At 40.7% G+C, this 23,413-nt stretch overlaps 1 protein-coding gene across 1 annotated transcript in view; it reads left to right on the top strand.

Annotated features, from left to right (window-relative positions):
- Positions 1 to 23,413, top strand: part of Hhip (hedgehog interacting protein) — a 76,156-nt gene that overhangs the window by 32,265 nt on the left and 20,478 nt on the right. The window contains exons 5-7 of the mRNA XM_090356897.1: positions 19,215 to 19,366; positions 19,769 to 19,942; positions 20,708 to 20,851. Of these exons, the coding sequence (XP_090213023.1) occupies positions 19,215 to 19,366; positions 19,769 to 19,942; positions 20,708 to 20,851 (470 nt within the window). The remainder of the gene's footprint in view (positions 1 to 19,214; positions 19,367 to 19,768; positions 19,943 to 20,707; positions 20,852 to 23,413) is intronic.

Here is a 23,413-nt window from a genome sequence, read left to right as displayed (position 1 = left end):
TGGGATGCTGTATGCCTGGATCCCAGGCTGTGGGGCAATGCAGATTCACCACTCACTGGAGAGGCAGAATGGCTCTGATTCAAGGCCCTATGTGTTCAAGGTTCCTTCCTGCCTTCCTTCCACTCCAGGCTTCTGGTTACTGAGCTTGCTTGTGAGATGTATGTTTGAGACTTTGAAGGGTAGTAAAGCAACATGCCAAAGCTTTCCATTGGCCTAGTATATAGCTGATCACCCAGAATTCTCTTTATTCTTACAGGTTTTTATCTGCCTCATCTTTTTTTATTTGTGGGCCTTGAACTCAGGGCCTTGGCACTGTCCTGACCTCTTTTTGATCAAGGTTAGCACTCTACCATCTTGAGCCACAGCTCCACTTGCAGTTTTTGAGTGGCCAACTGGAGATAAAGTTTCTCACGGGGACTTTTCTACCCAGGCTGGCTTTGAATTACAGTCCTTAAGCTCAGCCTCTTGAGTAGCGTGAGCCACTAGCCCCTAGCTATCTATCTCATTTTTAAAGTCACGTTGACCCAGGCACCCACACTAGATGCACAATCAAATGTGCGTCAGTATCACAGAGCCCTAACAGCAGGAAGGTTGAGAAGAATGGTTAAACTTTTCAGTTGTACAAAGTGGCTTATCTCCTTATATGAAATACTTCTACACACGGCAGTCTTCTCCCTACTTTTGAAAGACTTTGTGAAATTTCTATTTAACTTCCATCTATTAATCACATTTACTTGTGAGTCACTGTAGACTTCTCAGCCAAATCTGCAAGAATAACAGAAGTATGTAGCAAACTGCCCCCAAATGTGTTAATAGAGAATATGAATTATCTCAGGATAACAGTTTGTAGTACTGTACATGTACTTCTGGAATATTTCATACCCTGTAGCTTTAAAGTTCACACTTTTATTCAATACAGTTGAGCTCCAGTCTGTGCAATTTAATTAACTTTGGTAAGCAAGTATGACATGTTTTAATTTGTCTTGAGTCATGATAGTATGATTAATGGGCTGTAGAGTACTTAATGTGAAATATGGTCATTATTTCTTTACATTTTGAAATATGTAAGATGTTCTTGAATACCCCTTGAGCCTGGAAGCGTGCTTTTGCAACATGTTTAATGAGCATATTAAAATCTGTGCTTGATTATTCACTTAAGGAGAATATAAGAGAAAGTTTTGGAAAGCACAAATCTTGACTTTACCCAGGAAATGTGTGTTTTTATTTTATCTCTCAACAATGAGGAAGTAAAAAAATAGAGCTGGTTATTTGTTTTCTCCCTGGCAGCCTTTGTCACATTTAAGCACGTTCTTAAAATTAATGCAAGTATATAACATAAACATTCAAAAGGAAGAAGTGAATTTATTTTTAATAAAAAACTAGTTTTGTCTTACATGAACTGATTTTAAAGAGGAGTATAGTATGTATTATGTATTATGCATTTCTGCCTAAAAGCATGCCTTTGCTCTGGCAATGCTTTACTGAAAATATTTAGTGGTTTTCTTTAGGGTATCCTGTATCATTGTCTGTCATACCCATTCCTTCCAAAAGCAGCATTCAATTGGCTCACTTAGGAAGTAGGAGTAACTTGACCTTTATTTCTACCACCTTGACCCCTTGTTATGTCCATTCTGCCCCATGGTTATGTCCAGTGAGGAGGAAATCATTTTTTTCACCCTTTCAAATTGGCTCTTTACCATGGAAACTCCATTGGGATCCAGAAGCTAGCTACTAATTTTACACTTGGTTGGATCCAAAAATGGGCAAGAATTATACAATACAGACATCTTCCAGGGGCCTCTGCACAGAAACTAATACACATGTGCTTTGTAGTTCTGCAGACATGGCTATAAGGTGAGCATTCACTGACACACTGGTTTGTTCACTGATGAGTTCATTCATGGAGCAAATGTGTATTGCATGCACATTGTCTAACTGAGCCAAAGATACTAAGGAAAGTCTCGAAAATCTGTCTTTGTATGTTGATGATAAACAGATGGTAAGTGTTCACAGGGAGATTTATAGTATGAGAAAGAGGTAAGACATGAGGCAAATGGACTTGAGTCCCAGATTACTTGATTGGTAGTTTCAAATGCCTCCCTGTTTACAGAGTACATCAAGACTGTGTGGCTATCTCGTTCTCAACATTGACCTGCAAATTACATGCATACACATTCCAGTTATCTCTAGGAACAGGAACTTCTTGTTAACTAAATATTGGAACTCATTTCCTTTATGTGAAGGCCTTTGAGACTCAATAAGTTTCATATTTGTGTTGATATGGTCCATATAATATATATTATATAGTGTGTATATATGTCTATATATACATACACAGCTAGACATACACACACACACACACACACACACACACACACACATATCAAAGGAAGGTACTTCATTATCAAAACTTTACTTTTCTACAGAAAATGATCCAAAATTTCAGATGAAATGGAATCAATAAAGATGATAAATCAACAATACAACCATTCAAAGTAGTTGTATTGATATAGGAAATACACCAAATCCATTAAAAAAAATTTTTTTGCTTTTGTTTCTTATGGTGGTCTTGGGCTTGAACTCCAGGACCTGAGCTACCCTGCTCAAAACTAGTGTCCTATCATTTGAGCCACAGCACCACTTCTGGCTTTGGAGTGGTTAATTGGAGATATAAGCCTGATAGACTTTCTTGCATGGGCTGGCTTTGAACTGCTATCCTCAGATCTCAGCCTCTAGAGTAGCTAGGATAATAAGCATGAGCCACTAGCATTCAACATAACTTCTGCTTTTTCAAAGGTTTTTTTAGAGTTCAAAATTCTGCAGAGCTTGTGGACCTCGTGTGCTCACATTTCATTCTCTGAGCAATCAGACTTCAACATCAGCTTTTGGGGACAGTGTTGAAAAAGTGACATTGAACAAAAATAGCTTCTGAGCTTTCAAACTGCATTGCATTGCATTATTGTACCATATGCTTGAGTGACAAATCCGAACTTCTGGAAATAGAAGGGGCCTTTGGAGTCTTTTTAACCTAGTTCTTTTATTCTACAATTGAGGAAACCAAACCTGGAGAGAAAAATAACAAAAATTTCTTGAAGGCTGTCTAACACTGAATTTTTTGTATGAACTTAATTTTCATCATGCAATAAGCATGGTGTTTGGTTTTTCAGTCTTCTCAGCCTAGCAAGAGCTCTGTGTAGTCGAAAGTATGTGAGTGTGGAGGGGTACTTGATACTTAACTCACTAGAATTGGTAGCAGAGTAAGCAGCAAGGCAGAAAAGCACTTCATGACATGCTTGGAAAGCTAGACAACATGACTAAGAGATTCACTTCAGACCAAGAGTACCTGTTGGGTGTCCAGGTACTCAGAGCCAAAGGAAATAGAATGTTTTTCCATAAAAACAAAATGAAAGTTGACATGGTTTGCCAGATTTATTTCCATCAAAATATCCCCAAATATCATAGTAAAACAAAAAGTGTGACAAGGTGCTAGGATACATGGGAATTTCCATATCTCTCACACAATTTTCCTGCGAGTCTCAAACTGCTCTATTAGAGAAAGAAAGCCATGCATTCATTCATTTCTCAATGCTACTTTACTATTATTATATTTCAGTACTACTCAATATTTCAGCTGTGTGTAAAACAAGAAAGATGAGATCCTTTTGTTTTAAATGACACTAAGAAGTTAAAATGCTATAACCAAAAGAAAAGATTATGAAATGTGTATTTAAAGATTGATCACCAGCCAGTTTTTAAAATTAGCATGATGTCGGTTAAAATGAAAATGTTCCTGAAGAAAATGACACCTCAAATATAGATTTTGATAAAGAGAAAAGCTCAGGAAGCTTTGAATTCTGAGAGAAATGAACAGATAATTATTACGCAGAAAGAAAAGCAAAATGTGGTGAGATTTTGGTGTAGAAAACGTTTCTAATTTTGCAGTCTAGCCCACAGCTTCTAGAATCAAGATCCATTGTTAGGCCATAAGATTTTATTCTCCTTCAATAATTCTAATATTTTCTTAATTTTGTTGACTACTGACATCCAATCTATTGTTCTTAATTTCTTTCTAAAATAAAAAAGTTGCATGGAACTTCAGTTCTGAACCTGGGTACTGTCCCTGAGCTTTCCAGCTCAACGCTAGCACTCTACCACTTGAGCCACAGTGCCACTTCCTGGGTGAGGCTGAATAAAGATGAAAATCTTTCCTTAATCTCAGTCCACAATCTATATTTTATATAGAAAATAAAAAACAAATGCAATATATTTACAGGGGCATTTCTGACTATAAAAATTGAGCTCTGTTTTTTTTTTAAAGACAGGACTAATTACAACTCTTCTGTTTTAAGAATATTAAGGAGTTAGCAAAATACATGTGGTTACAAAGATCCTTGGAAATTAAATTTAAGATTATACTCAAATAATTGAATGTATGACTTGTGATAAATTATACTAACTATATCCACATATATGGATATTGTATAGTTTAGGGGCCAAAGTAAAGTATACTTAGGACATACTAGTATGATAATGTTTAGATTAGGGGTTGAAAAACTACAGATTGAATCTTGACTACTGCTTGGTTGTATAAATAAAGTTTTATTAGAACACAAACACAGTTTGTGAATGTATTATCTGTGGCAAATTTTGTGCTACAATAGTAAAGTTGAATAGCTACCACCAGATTACATGACCCCTAACCCCTTAAGTTTTTACTTTTTGGCTCTTAAAGAAAAAGTTTGCTGATAACCAGTTCATACTTCTCAATGCTCTCTTGTCTGACATGTTGCCTTAAACCTTTGAAAATATTACAATATGATTTCTACAAGAATGTTTTAATAAAATACAGACCACCTGAAAAAGTTGGCTTTCTCTTAGTACACATTTTAGTACGTATTAGTACACACTTATAGTTTATATATCCTAGATATTTTATTTATTTATTTGTTTGTTTATTTATTCTGTCAGTTTAGGCTTGGGTGCTGTCCCTGAGCTCTTTTGCTTAAAGCTCACCCTCTCCACCATAGCTTCCCTTCCAGTTCTGAGTGGTCAGTTAGAGATAAGAGTCTCACAGGGACTTTTCTGCCTGAGCTGGCTTTGAACTACAATCCTCAGATCTCAGCCTCTTGAGAGGCCACTAACACCTGTCTTAGATATTTGAAGTGTTTAGGACATCTTTGCAAAAGACTATTTTCAAGAGTCCATAGGTGATACTAGTCAAAAGAAAATAGCCTGGGTTCTTTGGAGTGCTTCTAGAGCTCTCCACCTTAAATGACAGCACGACTGAGGACAGAGATTGGCACACCTAAATATTTAGGTATTGTATACATCTTTCAAACCCACCTCCTTGTTTTGCATATGCTATTTATTTAATTATTATTATTATTTTCAAATAGTCAGACAAGGGGGTTCAATGTAATATCCATTTTTTATGTGTACAATGCATCTCAATTGAAGTCAGCCCATCTATCATTCTCGCCCCCCCACCCCGAACATTGTTCTCAGCCATCTCGCATCCAAGGTACATGAGAATCTTGGTCCCCTGGCTACATCTCTCATTCACAGAGCACTGTCTCTGCGTGTCTACCACCTTATGTACTGTACGAGGTTCTTCAAAACCTGCTCTCTCTGGTGTCAGAAAGTGGCTGCCATGTCACTAACTGCCTCATCTTGCCATCCGGAGTGTCTTGTGGGAACCATAAGCCACGAGAGGAGACACTGGCATTTCCTGAACACTAGCTTTTGGCCCCCTTAATTACATAACATAAAACTGAAGTTTTCATGCAAAAGTGTACTTAGGGAATTCCTTTTGCCCATGTTCAATCATCCGAAGTCTATATCAAAATAAGGTTCTCCTTAATTTGTTATTAGGTTAAAATATTGTTGAGAATGTAGGAGAAGCTCTGCATAATTTGACTAAAACACAGATCGAGGACAGCCAGGACACATGGTCACCCTGCTTTTTTGCACACTAAGAATCTAACCACTTTTCCTAACTGGTTAGTGAAGGACTCTGCATCCTGACATAGACTTTGGTGACAGTGATGAAATGACCAACACGAAACATAGTTCATCACGGAAGGATCCCAGGCAATGTGGACTGATGGTGCTCCCCGTCCATCGTCTCCTGCCTCCATCCTACCTTCTGCTCCACTCTAGCATCAGAAAGCCTGGGGCCTGGTATGGGCGTAATCCCAGCTGCTCACCAGTGTGGAGTAGACAGCGACAGTCTGAGGTCAGAGCAATCAAAAACTGGAGACTCCACCTGGAAAGCTGAAAGTAAATCGTAGTTCCTAGTTTTGAGGTCGTAGGTAGCTGCCTCTATAGGTAACTATCAACAAAAGAAAGCAAAGGGGGGGATCTACATGTGCACATGCACACACACACACACGCATGCACACACACACACACACACACATAAACACACCAGGAATAAGAATGGGCCAGTTTAGGGCCCTGTTAGGATTGGGAGGCAATGTTGGATACCGGCCATCTTGTTTCATTTGTCTTCCTTTTAGATCACTGTTTTTAGTTGTTGTTGTTGTCTTTAATTTTCCCTTTTCTTTTTAAGCACCATGGGGCATGCATCAATCTTGCAAGAAGCTATCCTTATACAGTAAAACTGGAGCACATTTTAAATTCTGCAGTTCACTATATTAAGCCTGGACTTTCCAGTCTGCCCAAAGTTTCCAGTAAAGTTCTGTTTGACCTTTGTATAAAGACCACCTTTACTAGGTGACTTATTTTTGCTGCCCTCTTGGGTGGTCGAATGAGGCAGATTTCCCTGTTGAACAACATACAACCTTCTTTTTTGCCAACTGAACGTTACACTGGATGTGGCTTTGAGGAGCAGTTTCTCAATACTATAAACAACTGCTTTCTTGGAACAGTTTGGTGCTGAACATAGAGGTTGCTCTTGGATTCGCTCTGAGTCGAGTAGGACTTGGTTCAGGAAGTGAGTGTGGCTGGCCTACCAAATTGCAGTGGCCATAATATAATTAAGTTCACTATCCTCCCTAGAGGCTTTAAGAAGTATTATTATGACACCAAACTTTAAAAAGGGGAATTTTTTCAGAGCCAAGAAATTATGGAGACATAGTCTTAGGGACAAATGTTACAAGGTTTAAAAAAAAGTAGAAATACATTAAAGTTGTTGAAGAACAAAAACTGGTTCAAATAGTGCCTGAGTACTGTTAAGTCAATATTTCTCAAAAAAGATGAGAGTGTCTTGATACTAAAGATGCTATTGGAATTTGGATGGGGGGAATTAAAAGGTATGTTAGAATTAAGGGAAATTAGAAAATGTTCCTAAAAGGAATTAGTTCTCTGTCTATTCAAATTAAATTGTACTAAAAAAATTTCCTACAATAACAGGGACCTCCAAGTATAGACTTAATGTCCATTTCTAAAAGGTTATTAAAAACACAGATGATTGAATGAAAAGAAACGAGAAAGCTCTTTACTGGCTCAACATAAGCCACAGCATTCTTAACAAAGCAGAATCAATCTACAGACGCCTCTGAAATGGTGCTACCCTTGGCTATCGGTCATAGAAAGAGATTACGGCAGTTCCTTGATTCACTTCTCACAGAGAAGATTCCTGCTTTCTGGAGCCTTAGATGTGCTTGTAGTTCTATGATTTATATGGGCGGGAGGAAGCTAGAAGCTTCTGAACCTTTGTTTCAGTGGGGACTTGGCCTGATTACACATTGCTCATCATCCGTCACATACTTCTGTCACTCTCCCCGCTCAGAGCTATAAGGCACACTGGCAGTGTCAGGGTTAGAGATAATTTGCAACCTTTGGACGTCTTTTTCCTACTGGCCTATACACCATCTCCACTTTATCAAAGAGAAAGTTCCTGCTTTGATATTTGCCAAAGCCTTTTCTGCCTTGCTGGGGATGAAGATTGCCTTTGTAAGACCCACTGGATTTCAGAGGCTGACAGAACCAGGATTCATGTCCTAGCTGTATAATTCTAATAATCAGGGACAGTGCATCCATTCATCATCCAAAATCGTAGCGTACAAACACATTTGAAGAAATGTTGTTCCAAAATCAGGACTGACTTTAAATTCTGCTGTCTTGTACAAGCATTGCACAATAAACTAACACAAAGTTAGACATAGACCATGCTTCTCCTCCAGGCAGCTTCTGTTCCCAAAAGTGGATCAATCTTGGAACAGCATATTGCTGAGAAAGAGTCTTTGCTTGTTTTGCCCTTAAGTAGCAATATGAATTGGAAAGGAGTTATGGGAGGCTTGCTAGAAGGTCCCTAGTGTGGTGTTGGCAGAGGGCCCTTTTGTACAACTAGTGAGTATTCTGTTCAGTTTTTTCTTTCCTTCCTTTTTTTACTTCTTTCCTTCCTTTTCTGTCTTCCTTTTCTTCATCCTTTCCTCCCCTCTAAACTTTTCCACTTCATCCCTTCTTTCTTTTTTTCTTTCCTACCCACCTCTTCGTGTCATTATTTTGTCACCAGTCAAACGGTGACATGCATAATTCATGCAACTCTTAGGGAGAGGCTCACCTGTGCAGAGAGAAGGTTTTACCCACCCTTGATAAGCAGGAAGTTTGATATTTCTGCCAAAAAAAATTGGGAGACTATATGCTAGAACTTATGCCTACATATTATAGCTTTAATGAAGGTAGTTGGAGAAACTGAGAATCTTTTGTTCCCTTTTCTTGTCAGTTTCATACTCCATAAGACACATGTCCCGGGCAACTGATAGACACTGGGTGAGATCTGCCACATGAAACAGTTGCAGAAGAGGAGGAATGAGGAAGTGTATCACCCTAAGCCATAATATGCAGGAATAGAAAGGTTGAAATTTTGTTCTCATAGGCACAGAATTTCTCAGTTCCCTGTGTGTACGACTCTGCCAAAGCTGTCATGGGTCTGTGCATGGGTCTGGCTGAAGGCCATAGAAATTTTTATGAATTTAGAGTAAGCACCCCAAAACCCATAACTAAATGTCAGTGGAGTGCTTATTTCTTCAAGTACCATGTGTTATAGTAAATATCACCCATGGCCCATACCATATGAAAAGGCAGATACTATTTGGAGCCTTAGATACCAACCCCATTTCAGTAACAGATGCAGTCCTTTTCAAGAGTTTTGATTGCAAAAAAATATGAATAAATCTTTTCAAAAACTTCTGTATCAGATGATGCAATTGTTTCTGCCAGTGAGACTAAAACTACCTCAGCACATGGATAGTTTGCAAAGACAGTTTGACTCAAGGGTTTAGACTAATGTGTTTTATGTCACACCAGTGGTGTCCTTCGTAGCAAACAAGAAACTTCACTAAATTTAATCCAAAGCCTGAGCAATGGAAAGGCACATAGATGATGTGGTACATTATAAATATTTTTGCACTTGCTAGTTTATTTCAAAGAAAATTATTCAGATGACTTAATGATGGGGTTTTTATTAGTGTTTTTGCTCTGAAATTCTAGGCAAGTAGTTACAAAGAATAACAAATTTTCTAGTGTTATCCTTTAACACATGGTGTTTTCTAGCCACATTTATTCTAAGAAATGCTTCCAAAACTAGACTATAACATTACTGCTTTTATACATTCATCATGAGAAAAAAAATGGTGGTAAGTATACTATTTCCTAAAACTCAGAATAGAAAATAATTACCTTTAATTGTTGTCTGAAGTTGGATTCATCTCCAATTTGAAAACAATTTTACACCAATATGTTGTAAATCACTCCTAGACAGTATTAGAAAAAGGTATTTTATAATGGTTTCTGACAAATTCAAACCACACATGTTTTTTGTTACATTCTTTTTTCACTGAAGCCTTAAGTACCACTTCCAGATCTTTTAAAATTATCTGTTTGATGTCATTATTTTTAAAAAGGAAAGCATGGAGTGAAAGCATATATACTATGTGAAATAGAACATATATGCATACTACATGAAATAGAAGTATAGGTCTTTTGTATTTGAATGCCACAGGTCTACCCATCTGAGTTGCAGATATACCCAGTATAGGTCCTGGGCAGAGTCAAAGAATACTAAAATGTGTTTTCCACGAGATTCTTTTGTTATGGAGGAGGTATTGCAGTAGAATCAATACAAAATGGGAGCAATAATGTAGGGGCCTAGCAATACATGGAAAATGCTAGGAGGAAGATGGAAAGGCCTGCTAAGCTTCAATCAAAAAGGACTTAGTAGGAGAGTACAAGTTGGGCCTTTAAAGATCAGTAAGTTCTTCCAGAGAAAGTAGAGGGAAGTGTGGCCTTCTAAGTAGAGGCACCAGAATGTGAAAGCCAAGGAGGCACTGAAGTGTATTCTGGACGGAACTTGAAATAAAACCCTGGAAGGGTCTTGGATTCCCAATGAAATAATTTGAACCTAGGAATCAAAAAGTTTAGCTTTGTTATTAAAGCAATAAAGTAAAATGATAAAAATAAATAACACTGTGCAAGGACTAGGAATGGAGGTTATGTGAGCATGACAATGGAAAGCTTATTATTTTAAGTTGTGCTTTCTGTGGTTTTCACTTTTCAAAAAGCAGCAGTAAAACACAAATTATAATGCCTTAGAATAGAAAAAAAAACCTAAGTGTTAAATGATTTCCCCAAGGTCAAAAAGAGGAGGATTCAAACTACCCCTCAACCATGCACAAGAACCTACATACCTTTACCCACGCACTCAGGTTCTGACAACCGAATCATTAGAGAGCAAGAGTCAGACTGTCCAGATTTTATGTGTTCCCTTACTTTCCTCTTTTCTCAAAGAATCCTGCTCAGGACCCAGATTATCTCCCTGGAATTGAATCTCTTCCAGGTCCTTCTCATCTGAGTGTCCATCTGCAGGGGGAGGTCTTCCCCGAGCCTGAACTAAATCACACACATACACACACACACACACACACACACACACACACACACACACACACGGAGATTCTTTCCCATTAACACTTCATTCTTGAGTGTTACAATCCTCTCCAAAACTGAACTGTTCATTTACGTATAGTCACACTTCTTTAGAAACCCTTCTGCCCCAACTGGACCCCAACAGCACAGACTATGGCACACGGGTGACTGTCCCTATCGTTCCAGATTCTCCCCTAAACTATCTCACAACAGACATGGTAGGAAAGGCTTTTTATTTCAAAGTGAGGGAACAGGCAGAGAGACCTTAAAAATCTAAATGGCAGCAAGTAAGAAGTCAACCTGCAGACTGAGGTGTTCTAAAATCTTAGGTCCATGCTCTTCAATGCCATGATACAAATAGTGGGAATCTGAGGTATGATGATGCAGAAACAACTGCACCATGACCGAGTAAAGGGCTGAAATCTGAGAGCAAGCTCTAAGATGAGTAAGAATGTTGATGGTGTTGGAAGTGAGAGAGAGAGAGATGGAGACTGAGACGTAGAAAGCAAAACTTCTTTAAATACTGCATCTGGTTTAGAATTTGACTCCAAGGGATGATGTGGGGAAATCGAACAAGAAGCATTTCTTTGTCATCCATTTTGTCCATTTTGAAATGTAGATGGAATTAGGGACGTCCTAGAACACACTCGCCCGTGTTTCATGGTTTGATCCTTCCTTTTGTTAACTAAGAATGCAGAATTCAGCCTTTTGGTTCCAAATCATATTACTCTAGATATTTAAAGTAACATTTCTACTCCACATATTAAAACCTGTGGGGATAAGTGTTCTACTGGAAGAACTGCCATGGAAAGGTGAATGGATGGGGTGCAGTGCCAGTGGACATAGGAAAGGTTTCGGGTGCACCTCACTTCCTTTTCCTTTTTAGAGTTTAGGAAGTCCAGAATCCTGCAATCATTCTGATTTGACACCATCTCTGGTCTTTAACCTTGACTTTATCTAGAGTTTCTCCTGTCTAAAAGGCGAGTAGAGTTCCCACCCTGGCTTAATCTTCATAGCAAGATTTTCCTGATTATAGAAAATGGGGAAGTGCAGTTCTATAAATACTGATTTGTAATTCATGATACTTTGCAGTAAAAATGATTTTCAAACAGTAGAGACTTAGGGCCAGGAGTTTGGCCTAGTGCTAGAGTGCTTACCTAGCATGCACGAAGACCAGGGTTCGATTCCTAGGTACCACATACATAGAAAAAAGCCGGAAGTGGTGCTGAAGCTCAAGTGGTAGAGCTCTAGCCTTGAGAAAGTCCAAGGACAGTGCTCAGTCCCTGAGCTGAAGCCCAAGGCTGGCAAAAAAAAAAAAAAGTAGACTTGACTCACGTGCCAGTCGTGAGTGGAAAAAGCCAAGCAAGACCTTGAATCCCTGAGTTTAACCCTTGGTACTGACACAAAACATCAATAACAACAAAATGAACTAATTTTCCAGCATAAAAAACAAATGCTTATATTTAAGTATTTTGGGTGCTCAGTTGCTATGAATCCTATATTAGATCATTTTGCAAAATTAGTGGCTAATGAAAATGTGAAAGATTCAAAGAATCTGATTTTTCTTTTTTGGTGAATTGCAAGTTTAATTGACATATAAATCATGTTAATACAAACTCCAGCTCAAGAAAATAATTTTAAAAGTACCATAATTTTTATGTGACCTTGAAGTTCCAGCAATCTATTGCATAACTTTTCAAGAGAAGTCACATGAAGGAAACCTCATATTTCCTTAAATTTATTAGTGTTCCTTGGTGGTCCAAGCTGCTCGGGCTTTTCTTTTTCCTTCTTTCTTTTTTTCAAGGTTCCTTTTCAAAGCAATAATCTGACTTAATTGCTTAATGTGTGCTCTCATATAAGTCAATTTGAGCTCTTATTTAGAGTAACAATAGGAAATTCATAATGGCAAGAGTAGCAAAATGTGATGGGTGTATCCGTGTCGTGTTTCTACGCAATGATGTGAAGATAATGCTTTTATCTGCATGACCACTGTATTAGCTACACATCATAAAAAAACCTAACTTTATAAAAGCAAGAGGTCAAATTCACTAAAAACAATTTTGTACCCTTTTGCTGCAGTTAAAAGCATTTATGTTTAATATTATGACTTTTTTCCTTTTGTCGAAATGATCCTAAATCCATTTTCTGGCCAAAACAATATATTTTCCATGTACAAAGGTATAAATCAGATGAAGTAGGAAGGAAAGATACTTTATATTCTTGAGTTTTCTTTTTTAAAACAATAATCAGACTATACCTTGGCACTTTTAACTTTAAAATGGGAAATGAAGTTCTGTGCGTCTATATTATTTCATTGGTTCTTCACTAGAAAAATATAGTATTCCAAATAATTATATTAACTTTTGTACCCTTTTGGTTTGTTAAAATGGTTACTAGTAAGATATGAGGAATTCTTCATCTTTATTATCTTAAAGTCTTTTGAGAGAAACATTTCTAAGTTGCAAGACAATAGATTATATCATTCTTACCCCTAGAGTAAAATCAATGATAAAATGATCATCAACATTAAAAGATGTTAACGTGTTTTCCACGTTGCCCTTTGTCAAAGGAATTATGTCATTTTTCTAACGCGATTTCCCCAATATTTGTAGAGTTGGCAATATGTTAACGATGTATGCTTTGAGAACTATTCTAAGAAGAGTTCCTGAGAAGGGAAGAGGTGAAGGGAGCACAACCATCTTCCCAGGATTCAGTTCGTGCTGTGTGTATAAACACCAGCTATAATCATTAGGATTGCTGTAATTTTCACAGCTATTTGCCACTATGTAAATGCATTTTTTTCTGTCATAAATCTTGGAAGTGCCTTTTATGTACGGTTTATTTTTGGTGCGGGACAAATGTCATTGTGATTTACCATCAGTACATTCAAAAATACAGCAATTGGTGGACTTGACTTGTTTCTCTGAACTCTTGTCTTTGCTTCCTAAATACATTGCATTATGTTTAACTTGGGAATATATAAACATTATATTTTTTAAAACAAATTAGAAAAAAAAACAAGTAAATTCCTGCCACAGCCTAAGATACGTGGTTTGACTCCCAGAATAATGATTCCCATTAGTTTAAGCCTCAGAAATCATCGATAAACTATTCATAACACACACCACACCAATATCTGGAGGAAGTACAGAGAGTTATTCATCAAAGCTGTGTTGAGAGCCTGGTGCTAAATATAAGTTCAAATCTTCCTTGCCAGGCTTGTAATTTTCTGAAGTCCTCATTGGCGTAGGATGGCAGAGAGTGAGAGAGGACCCTCCACAGAATGGGAATGCATTTCTCATCAGATCGAAATGCACAACTCATTCCTTCACAGTCACAGACCCTCCTTGAAAGTCTTACTACTTTTTCAACCAATTGAATGTGCTGATGGCACTTAACCCTTCTGTCCTTTGTCACAACTCTGTTTTCATTTCAAATGGTGTTTGGAAGGTCATGTGGTCTCTCATATCAGTCATTTTCATCCTGAGCTGTGTGAACAATCTTACAACATGACTATTTCTCAAGTTTTCATTTATACCACCCCCACCCCCGCCCACACACACCCCCTCGCATTCAGTAACCCCACAAATTCCATGCAAAGATCTCTGAGTGTTCTGCTCTATTTTGAGGCTGGGGTACTAGACTGTACATAGGTTAAGTCAATAATCTAGCAAGAAATGCTTCTTGCTTTATATGTAATGAGTTCATCAGTTGACTATGTTAAAGCTTGGCATCATTCACAAAAGGGTTTGGGAAACCCTGAAAGAAGAGTTTAAGGGAGTGGAAGAATGAACAGAGCATGGTAATCATGGAGGGAAGGATTAAGTCCGGAAGAAAATGGAAATATTTTACAATGGCCTTCGTGGGCTTTGCAGAACTGACCACTAGTGACATCAGGCTTCTGCATAGCTTTTGATTTTTATATTAGTACCCAGGTTTCTTTCCTCTGACCACAGTAAGGAAAGGAGCTATGTTATGTGGAAACTAAATTATTTGATGGATTAGGCAGAGTTTCAACAAGAGTGAGAGCATCCTCAGGCATTGAGGAACGAGTAACAGCCCCTACTGGTCGCTTAACCAAAGGAATTAATGTCAGAACAGGGTGGTGTTGTTTTGTAATTGTCTCTAAGACATACTTTCACTCTAAGGCAAGTTCTTGCATTTCCTTCATTGTCATTCACCTGTCTATGCTTTGCGGTGTTGTGAATGGAAAGAGAAGACTTGGTGACTCACCAAGTCATCGAGGAACGTGCCATTTAGAAGTGAGGAAATGACGTGTAGCAGAATTGTCAGAAACAATACCAGACTGTATTAGTTTTCTATTGCTGGTGTAAAAATGTACCACAAACTTTGGGGTTTTAAATAAGATATGCTGTCATGGCTCTAGGTCAAAGGCCAACATGTGGCACGTGTACTAACATACAAGTCAGCAGAGCCTGGTTCTTTCCTAGAGGCTGCAGGTGATAAGCCAGCTACCTTTCCTTGTCTACTTTTTAGAAGCCATATGACTTTCCTGGTTTCTATCTTCTTTCCTCCACCTTCAAAGCCAGCAATGGTGGTCTGGGGTAGATTTGGTTTTATATTTACATTAGAGTCATCAATACTCTTCTTTTGAGAGGGAGTTCATCTCTTTTACTGTGGACCCCATGAAATTCATTCTAAGGAGTTGAATGAGAGAAGACGGAGTTAAACGTCCTCAAGGAGGAATTAATGATTTCCTGTGAAACACGGGTCAGACTCAAAGTTCTTAAGTGTGTAGAGATACTTTTTAAGTCATGCAGCAATCCAGTTTTGTAGTAGGTGTAGGCTGTCCAGAGCTGACACAGTATTGGGAGAACTGACCAGAGCAGAAGGGAGGATGAAATGGCAGCTTATGATGCTGGAAGGGCCGGGCTGCAGTCACAGAACTTCATGTGTGGTGTCACCCAGCTGGCCTCCAGTTCAATTTTAGCCACGTTGTCTGTGTGTTCCCAGAAACACAATATTACAGTGCTGCGTGTGAATAATGAAGTCCAAAGTGAAACATGAATATACAGGAAAATGACAGTGCACACTGTGGGCCCTGGTTAGAAGTTTTCACAAGCAGAATGGCAGAGGCAGTGTGCTCCACAGGCCTGCTTCCCCGGACTAGGAGTGGTCGACGTGTCGTTCTCTCCGGGTACTTTCTTCCCTTTCATTAGCCAGCGTGGCTCCACTAGACGTTAAAGGCTCATTCTCCACCTGTGCCTCACAGGAGGTCCTGATGCCAGACTTCTAATGGAGCACCTGGTTTCAGTTCCATTCACTCCGAGCCTGCATGAAGAGAAGCCGTGGAACGCAGTCAGGGAAAGAGTCTGGGCGTTGCCACAGGGGCTTTTCATTCTTTCTCTTTTCTGTTGATCCTCTAAAGCCAGATATTGAAACAAAGTGAAGAGAAGAGAGCCTTAGGAATCGGGCCTCAGACAGCAGAACAAGGCCGTGGGTACACACAGCCAGAGCTGGGGTGAGAGAGCCGAGATAACAGGAGGATGGCAGGGGCTTCGGAGATTCGCCAGCAGCCAGTCTTGGTTCCAGTTGCCAGCATCAGGTTCCCAGTTCTGGACAGCCCGGCTGTCCAGCTGAGACAATGCCCTGCTGAAGCCTGGAACCGAGGCTTCACTGCGGGGGTGCGACCTCTAACCGACCCTGGTAGAAGTTCCCCCCTAATGTCTAATCAACATATTTCTTCACGTTGACCTTGAACAATGACCTCGACCTCAGAATAGATGTTTGTGTTTGAAAGTTAAATCATGATTTGTCAGTAACATATTTTAATTAAATAGACATCATAAACTCTGAAGGCTGACTTGAGGGAAAGGTTAACCTATCCGCACCTTAATCCCTGGGCCCGCAGGAAAGTTTCCTGCCTTCCTCATCTCTGGACAGGAAGGGGTCCTTGAGGTAATTTGTAAAGATGGCTTTAAGAGACAGACTGAGGCATTTATAGAACGCATTCACTTTTTTTCATCAATAGAGTTATGGAAGTATTGAAACTTCTCAATAGTCAACTTTCTAAGCCAATCGGGACATCACTTTAAGTTTTAGCTGAGCTCGTCGATCCTATAGGCCTTAAATTTTCAGAATTACTGACATTTTTAACATTGCATTTCTGCCTTATGTCCCTGTCGTTCAGATATCTGACTCAGTTTCTATAAATGTCAACGATGCTCCTTCATTCATTCCTGCAACAGCTGGTCTCTGGAGGGGACCACTGTCTCCCATGACCTTGGGATTTGTTCCAATCTCAGTTCCCTCTGCCCTCATGGCATGTGTTAATTTGACATCCCTAATTCCTGGAAAGCAACCAGCACAACTTGAAACCAGGTTTTCATCCAAACCAAATTGTATTTTTAATGATTTGATTGGGAAGTACAAAGAACGACTTTCAACTAAAGCTTCTTACCACGAATACAAACGTCTAATAAAGCAGGCAGGCATGCAGTGCTTAGCCTGCCCTTCCAGCTTTAGAGAGAAATATATTCAGGAAAGGGATTAATCACACATGAACTCCCAGCCGGGGTCTGCTTGTGCACTCTGTCAAGGAGGCTTAAATGTGCTAAGGGAATCTCTCCGGCTGAACTTCAGTTACACTTCCTAGCTCCCAGAGTCTCCTAGGAAAGCCAAGAGATCTTTATTTAATGGCAAGGCAAGAAGAAAAATAGCAACACGAAGCCAATACTAAAGCCACCATAACAAAAAAACCCAAGAGGCTCATTCCAAGATCCTGGTCATTACAGTTTTCCCCTAGTGACTAAAGTTAAAATTTAGCATAGTACAAGATGCAAAAACTTGACATTGTTGTCATGTGGGTCCTCGTGTGATAAATAATAGTTTATTACTTATCAGAGTTTGAGTGCTTCCACTCTGGATGTTATATATCTAAAAAGTGGCGTAGTTAGCTCCAAACCAGGAAACAAATCCTACAAGGTTTATTAAACATTAACTTGTATTCCTCAAATTGAAACTCTCAAGTCAGTAGAGACTGAGAGTAGTGTTCTGCAGATGGTTCCAGGTTCTGCTGGTGACGAGAGCTGTTCAGTGGGACACAAGCACCAGAGTTCCCATTGGTCGCTCAGTGTGATCTTGCGAAGAAATTGTGCAGATTCTTTCTCTCCTCTGACACTTCAGGAGTAAGCTCTCATAGCGTCGTGCAGATGTGGGGAAGTTGGGTGGGATTAATAAGGTGATGTATTATGGACAGTCAGCGTTTTTTTCACCATTGTAGATAACTCTTGAGACTACAGAGAAAAATGTTCACCGACTTACTAGAATATGAAATTTGAGTCTCTGATCTAGATAATTTTAGATACTTTGATTTCATTATAGAAATTCCTCAACTACTTGTGGGCTAAAACAAATGCTAAGCTCGTATCGAGTTTCACCAAGCTGAATTAGCAGAAAACAAAGATAAAATGCCTTTCTATTTAAGAACATGATGATGTTTTAATTGTTATAGCATTTGGCATGCCTAATGTATACAATCCTTGACATTCAGATAATAACAAAAGAAAGTTGTTTGGGATTTTTCTTTTATTTCTTAGTGTCCGCTTTCCTCTCTGGTGTTTCTTCAACCCCCATGCTGGCCCTGGTCTCTGCCTCTCCTCCCGCCCCTTCACCCCTCTATAAAGAAAACCCTGGCCAGGGAAGGGGGTGCGTGTAAAACTACCTCGTTTCTATATAGATGGGCCAAGACTGCCTGTTACCTAGCTGTGATACACAGACCACCATCGTAGTGACAGCTGATGTCCGTGCCTCCGGCTGAAACAAAGGTTTACATATTACACAAGCAATTTAACTGTTTTCTAAACATGATTGCCAAGACAGTGGAAACTGGCAGCCCACACTGGATTTTCAGTTTGGGAGATGTGGATTAGAAGTGACTGTTGATTATGAACCTTTTTATTTGTCTTCTATCAACTACAAGCACCCTAGTAACTCAGGAAAGAATGTCTCCCAACACTTAAACTTGTCTCCCTAGCTTCCCAAGATTACATACACAAATCACTGGACAAAAGTGGTGTTAAGACTCTTGCCCACAGATAACCACACAATTGGTAGAACAAGACGATTGTTCTTAAATTGTCCTTAAAGAGTTCCACACAGGGAAATGTTTTATAATCCTTTTTTGTGCAGTAAGCAAGGAAAGGAAAGGGAAAGAAAAAGAAAAAAGACAGACAGAAAGAAAAGAGGTTGGTTGGGCAAAGATTATCTAGAAGCAAGAAAGAAACCCTTTTGGGGTCCCGGTTGAAACACAATAAAGAACATAATTAACTTCACAATTCTTTGTGTTTTTCATTTGACTGCAGGGAGGAGATGAAAGAGGATTGTTAAGCCTTGCATTCCATCCCAATTACAAGAAAAATGGAAAGCTGTACGTGTCTTACACCACCAACCAAGAGCGGTGGGCCAGGGGGCCTCACGACCACATCCTTAGAGTTGTGGAGTACACAGTCTCCAGGTATGGCTGCAAGGCCCTGGGCAGACAGATTTTGTGATCTCCTTTTCCCCCTCATCTCCTCATTTGCTTTTGTGAAAAGTCACAGCCTTAGCTATATAGCACTAGCAATGAAAGGAAAACCTACTACCTATATGTTTGTTTTTAAGAAAACAACAGAAAAAAAGATGGACCCTCCTACTTTTCCTCTGTTATCTCCCCCAAGTTCACTGCTACTTCCAAAGAATAGGACTCATAGACTTTTACGGATTCCGTTGCAATAGTATACTTCTGCAAGTGTAGACTTCCTATTGGGAAGCTGGTTCTGCTCTCCTGTCTGCATGCTGCTCTCTGGACCAGGGGGTGGGGGGAGGCGGTTCCCCCTGCATCTTTGCTGACCCCACTGCCTTTCCTTCTACAATGTAGGAAGAACCCCCACCAAGTAGATCTGAGGACATCCAGAGTGTTTCTGGAAGTCGCGGAGTTGCACCGAAAGCATCTGGGAGGGCAGCTGCTCTTTGGTCCCGACGGCTTCCTGTACATCATCCTTGGCGATGGAATGATCACACTGGATGACATGGAAGAGATGGATGGGTTAAGGTAAATGACACCGCAAATGGGGTGCCTGGAGATACAGAGCATGTTAGCAGTGCCAGGAAAAAGGGACTGAGCCAGGGAGTTAAGAGCTGACTTTGATCCACCTCACCTGGTGTGAATGTCTTGCTTTGGTTGTCCTGTGTGTATCTGCTGAGTGCAGAGGGGTCACCCTATGGTGGGGCAGTGTTCCTTTGGTCATGAAAGAATGGCTGTCACGTCTGCCTGTGTCCTGTGGCCTCCACTGCCCCAAGCCACACCTCTGCTTTTGGTAGCATCTTCCTGTGATGTTTCACTTCCCTTCGCATAACATTCATGGACGACAAAAATTGAAGAGGACAGATATTTTAAAAGGAAAATAGGGGCAGGGAGTTTAGCCTAGTGGTAGAGTGCTTGCCTAGCATGCACCAAGATCCAGGTTCGATTCCTTGGTACCACATACCTAGAAATGCTAGAAGTGGTGCTGAGGCTGCAGTGCTGGAGCTCTAGCCTTGAGAAAACCCAAGGACCCCGAGCTCAAGCCAGGACTGGCAAATCAATCAGTCAGTCAATCAGTGTGCTAATGGTGCCACCATCCTCTGCCACCTTCAAGCTGAGTCTTGGTCCAGTGTCCTATCTGGAACCAAATGTCCCCAGTCTCAGGTCCCACCATATGGAATTGGGAACTTGAACGATTTTGTCTCAGATAAGGGGATAGCTCTCCACTCGCTCACAACTTCACAGCCTGTAACCCAAACGTAAAGCATTCATGCCACCCCCTCTCAATCCTAGTGACTTCACAGGCTCGGTGCTGAGACTGGACGTGGACACGGATGTATGCAACGCGCCTTATTCCATACCTCGGAGCAACCCCCATTTCAACAGCACCAATCAGCCCCCAGAAGTGTTCGCCCACGGGCTCCATGACCCCGGCAGGTAGGAACACGAACCTGCTTCGAAGGACCACACGGCGCTAGGAAGAGAAAGGGGTTGAGGGGTCACGGAGCAGACAGGGTGAGGGCCTAAATTCATGCCTCCAGAATCAGACCAGGTTACAGGCTAGCCAGTCGTTGCCCCCCTTTCTTCTATGACTGTGTAAATCATTGACGAAGCAGATTAGACCAAAAGAAAAGGATACATTATAGAGAAAAAAATTACTTCAGATCGGAGATTACTACTCGGTACAAACTGCTGGAGGTGATAACTAACACATCGCTCGTTTTCAGAGATAATGAACCTTGGGTTTCCTTCCTTAAACCCTTCTAAATATTATTTTACGAATTGTGCTAGTCTGTTTTGTGCTGCTGTAGTGAACTACTATGGACTGGGTAACCAACAAAGAGGGGGTGGAGAGAGAGAGAGACAGAGAGAGAGTCCGTCTTTTCATTAGGCTCTCACTCCAGGGCTAACAGCCCACGTGTGCAGTATGAGCAGCAGGCCCTTTCTAAGGGCAGAGGCCTCATGACCCATTCACCCCTTAAGCATTTCACCTCTTGACATTGTGAGTTGCAATAGGGATTAAGTTGCCAACACATGAACTTTGTAAAACACATTCGTACCACAGCCCTTACAGAAGAACTCTGCTGTCAGGATTCTGTCAGAACTAAGTAAAAAAAAAAATCCAGAGACAAAGCACAAGGTGGGGTGTCTGACACCTGGAAGTTCTTATTACATAGCTTCCCTTAATACAGGATGATGTAGTGTTAACGGTTTACTCTGGAAAAATTACAAATACTAAAGGAATTCAGGCCGGCTGCTTGTTATACTATATAGAAAAGAAAAGTTGAAAGGATGCAGAGTGAAAAATCTTAGGTATATTATTTTTAAAATACCATGAAGTATAATATAGAAATTCTGTGATGACAGCTTCACCCCACCTGTGGTCTGTTATTCATACAAAAGATAACCGGGCCACATTCATTCATTTACTAGCTCAGTTGTTCTTGCTGTTTAATGTTTATTGCGTGTTCGCTATGTGCAAGGTGACTGTTTCTCAGCCTTTTTATTTTTATAATCCCCTGTGCCCTTCATCCCCCTTCCATGAAAGCCCCCATCCACAGTTCATTTCCCTTTTGGCATCTCAGTGGATCTTAAAGTCTGTTCGACAGGGAATACTGAAGGTGGGCTCAGGATGTGGAGGAGACTGTCACATTCCATTCCTAGAGCTCAGAGCTCGCAGACACCCCCAACACAGCAGGACTCTGATGCCGGGCAGCTTGAGTCACCACCATCCTGCTGGAGCTTTCTTGTAACCTCCCTGGGGGTCCTGAGCCTCAAGTGCAAAAGAATAGGGAAAGGCGCTGTGTGGACCATGTGCAGGCAAGATGCCTGGACAGCAGGTCTCTGCCTCCATGGGCAGCTGGGAGCGGAGGAGACCATTTATATTCTGCCTCCCTCCAGAAGGATCTTAAACAGAAAAGAGACAGAGTAAAGCAGAAAAGGAAGGAAACTAATGATTAGAAAAATGTAAAGCCAAAGGGTTGAGGGCCTTGCTGTAGGGTGCTGAGCTAAGTATCTGTCTACGGTTAAGTCCCTGATGCTTCTCAGGAGTACTGGGCAGTACCTGGCATCTACTCTCCCACATCCTCTCATTTGTAGATGATTTTACAGAACAGAGATAGATTCAGAGCAACACAGAAGAGAGGGAGAGGCGCTGGAAGTCTCCCCTCCGCCTTCCTCCCCCTCACTCCTTTTGCTCTGACACCAGTGCTTCAGCCCATGACCCAGCCCTGCTCACTTGACACAAGGGTTTGTGTATTGGGTACCAGGGTTGAAGTCAAGGCGCTGTGCTTGCCAGACAGGTGCTCTAAAGCTGAGCCACGCCTCCAGCCTCACTTCGCACTGGAAGTTTTTGAGGTAGGGTCTCACTTCCTGCCTGGATGTACACTTGAATTGCAGTTTGCCTGTTTCCAGCTTCCCATCGTTGTCTGGATGCCAGGCCCTCCCCCTGTAGAGACACAGGGCCTCATAGTCATTTCTTCCCAATTGGACCAGGACCTGCAGCCCTCCCAGCCTCCGCCTCCCCCATAACTTAGGCTCTCAGGCTTGCCATAGTCCAGTTACGGGCTAAGAGGGATTCTGTGAACATTGCCACCAAGGTTGACCTTGAGCCTCACTTTTCCATTGCTCAGCCACCTCCATAGGAGCCACCAGCTCCCAGCAAGGCCCCCTCTTGTCCATGTCCACTGGCTGGGTTTGGACAAATTGGCAATAACACATACACTATTGGAGCGCCACTGTGCTTAGGTTCACTGATTGGCTCCTTTTTCACCTAAAAATCTGTAGCTTCGAGGGTCAAGAAGCCGTCTCTACAACTAGTATTTTACCAAAAAGGGCTCATAGCCCCTGGCCACTCTCCTTCTGGGAGGGCTGGTCTTTTCTTCCCCATTTGTTTTTTGTCAAAAAGAAATCTAACTCATTATTATTATTATTTTGTCAAGAACTCTCCACCTTCAGTGGAAAAGTAACGCAGAGAAATTTTCTCATTCCAGAAGGATG

The sequence above is a fragment of the Megascapheus bottae genome, chromosome 23 (assembly GCF_031878675.1).
Source record: "Megascapheus bottae isolate mThoBot1 chromosome 23, mThoBot2.hap1, whole genome shotgun sequence".
Taxonomy (NCBI): domain Eukaryota; kingdom Metazoa; phylum Chordata; class Mammalia; order Rodentia; family Geomyidae; genus Megascapheus; species Megascapheus bottae.
This window is presented reverse-complemented; position numbering and strand designations above follow the sequence as displayed.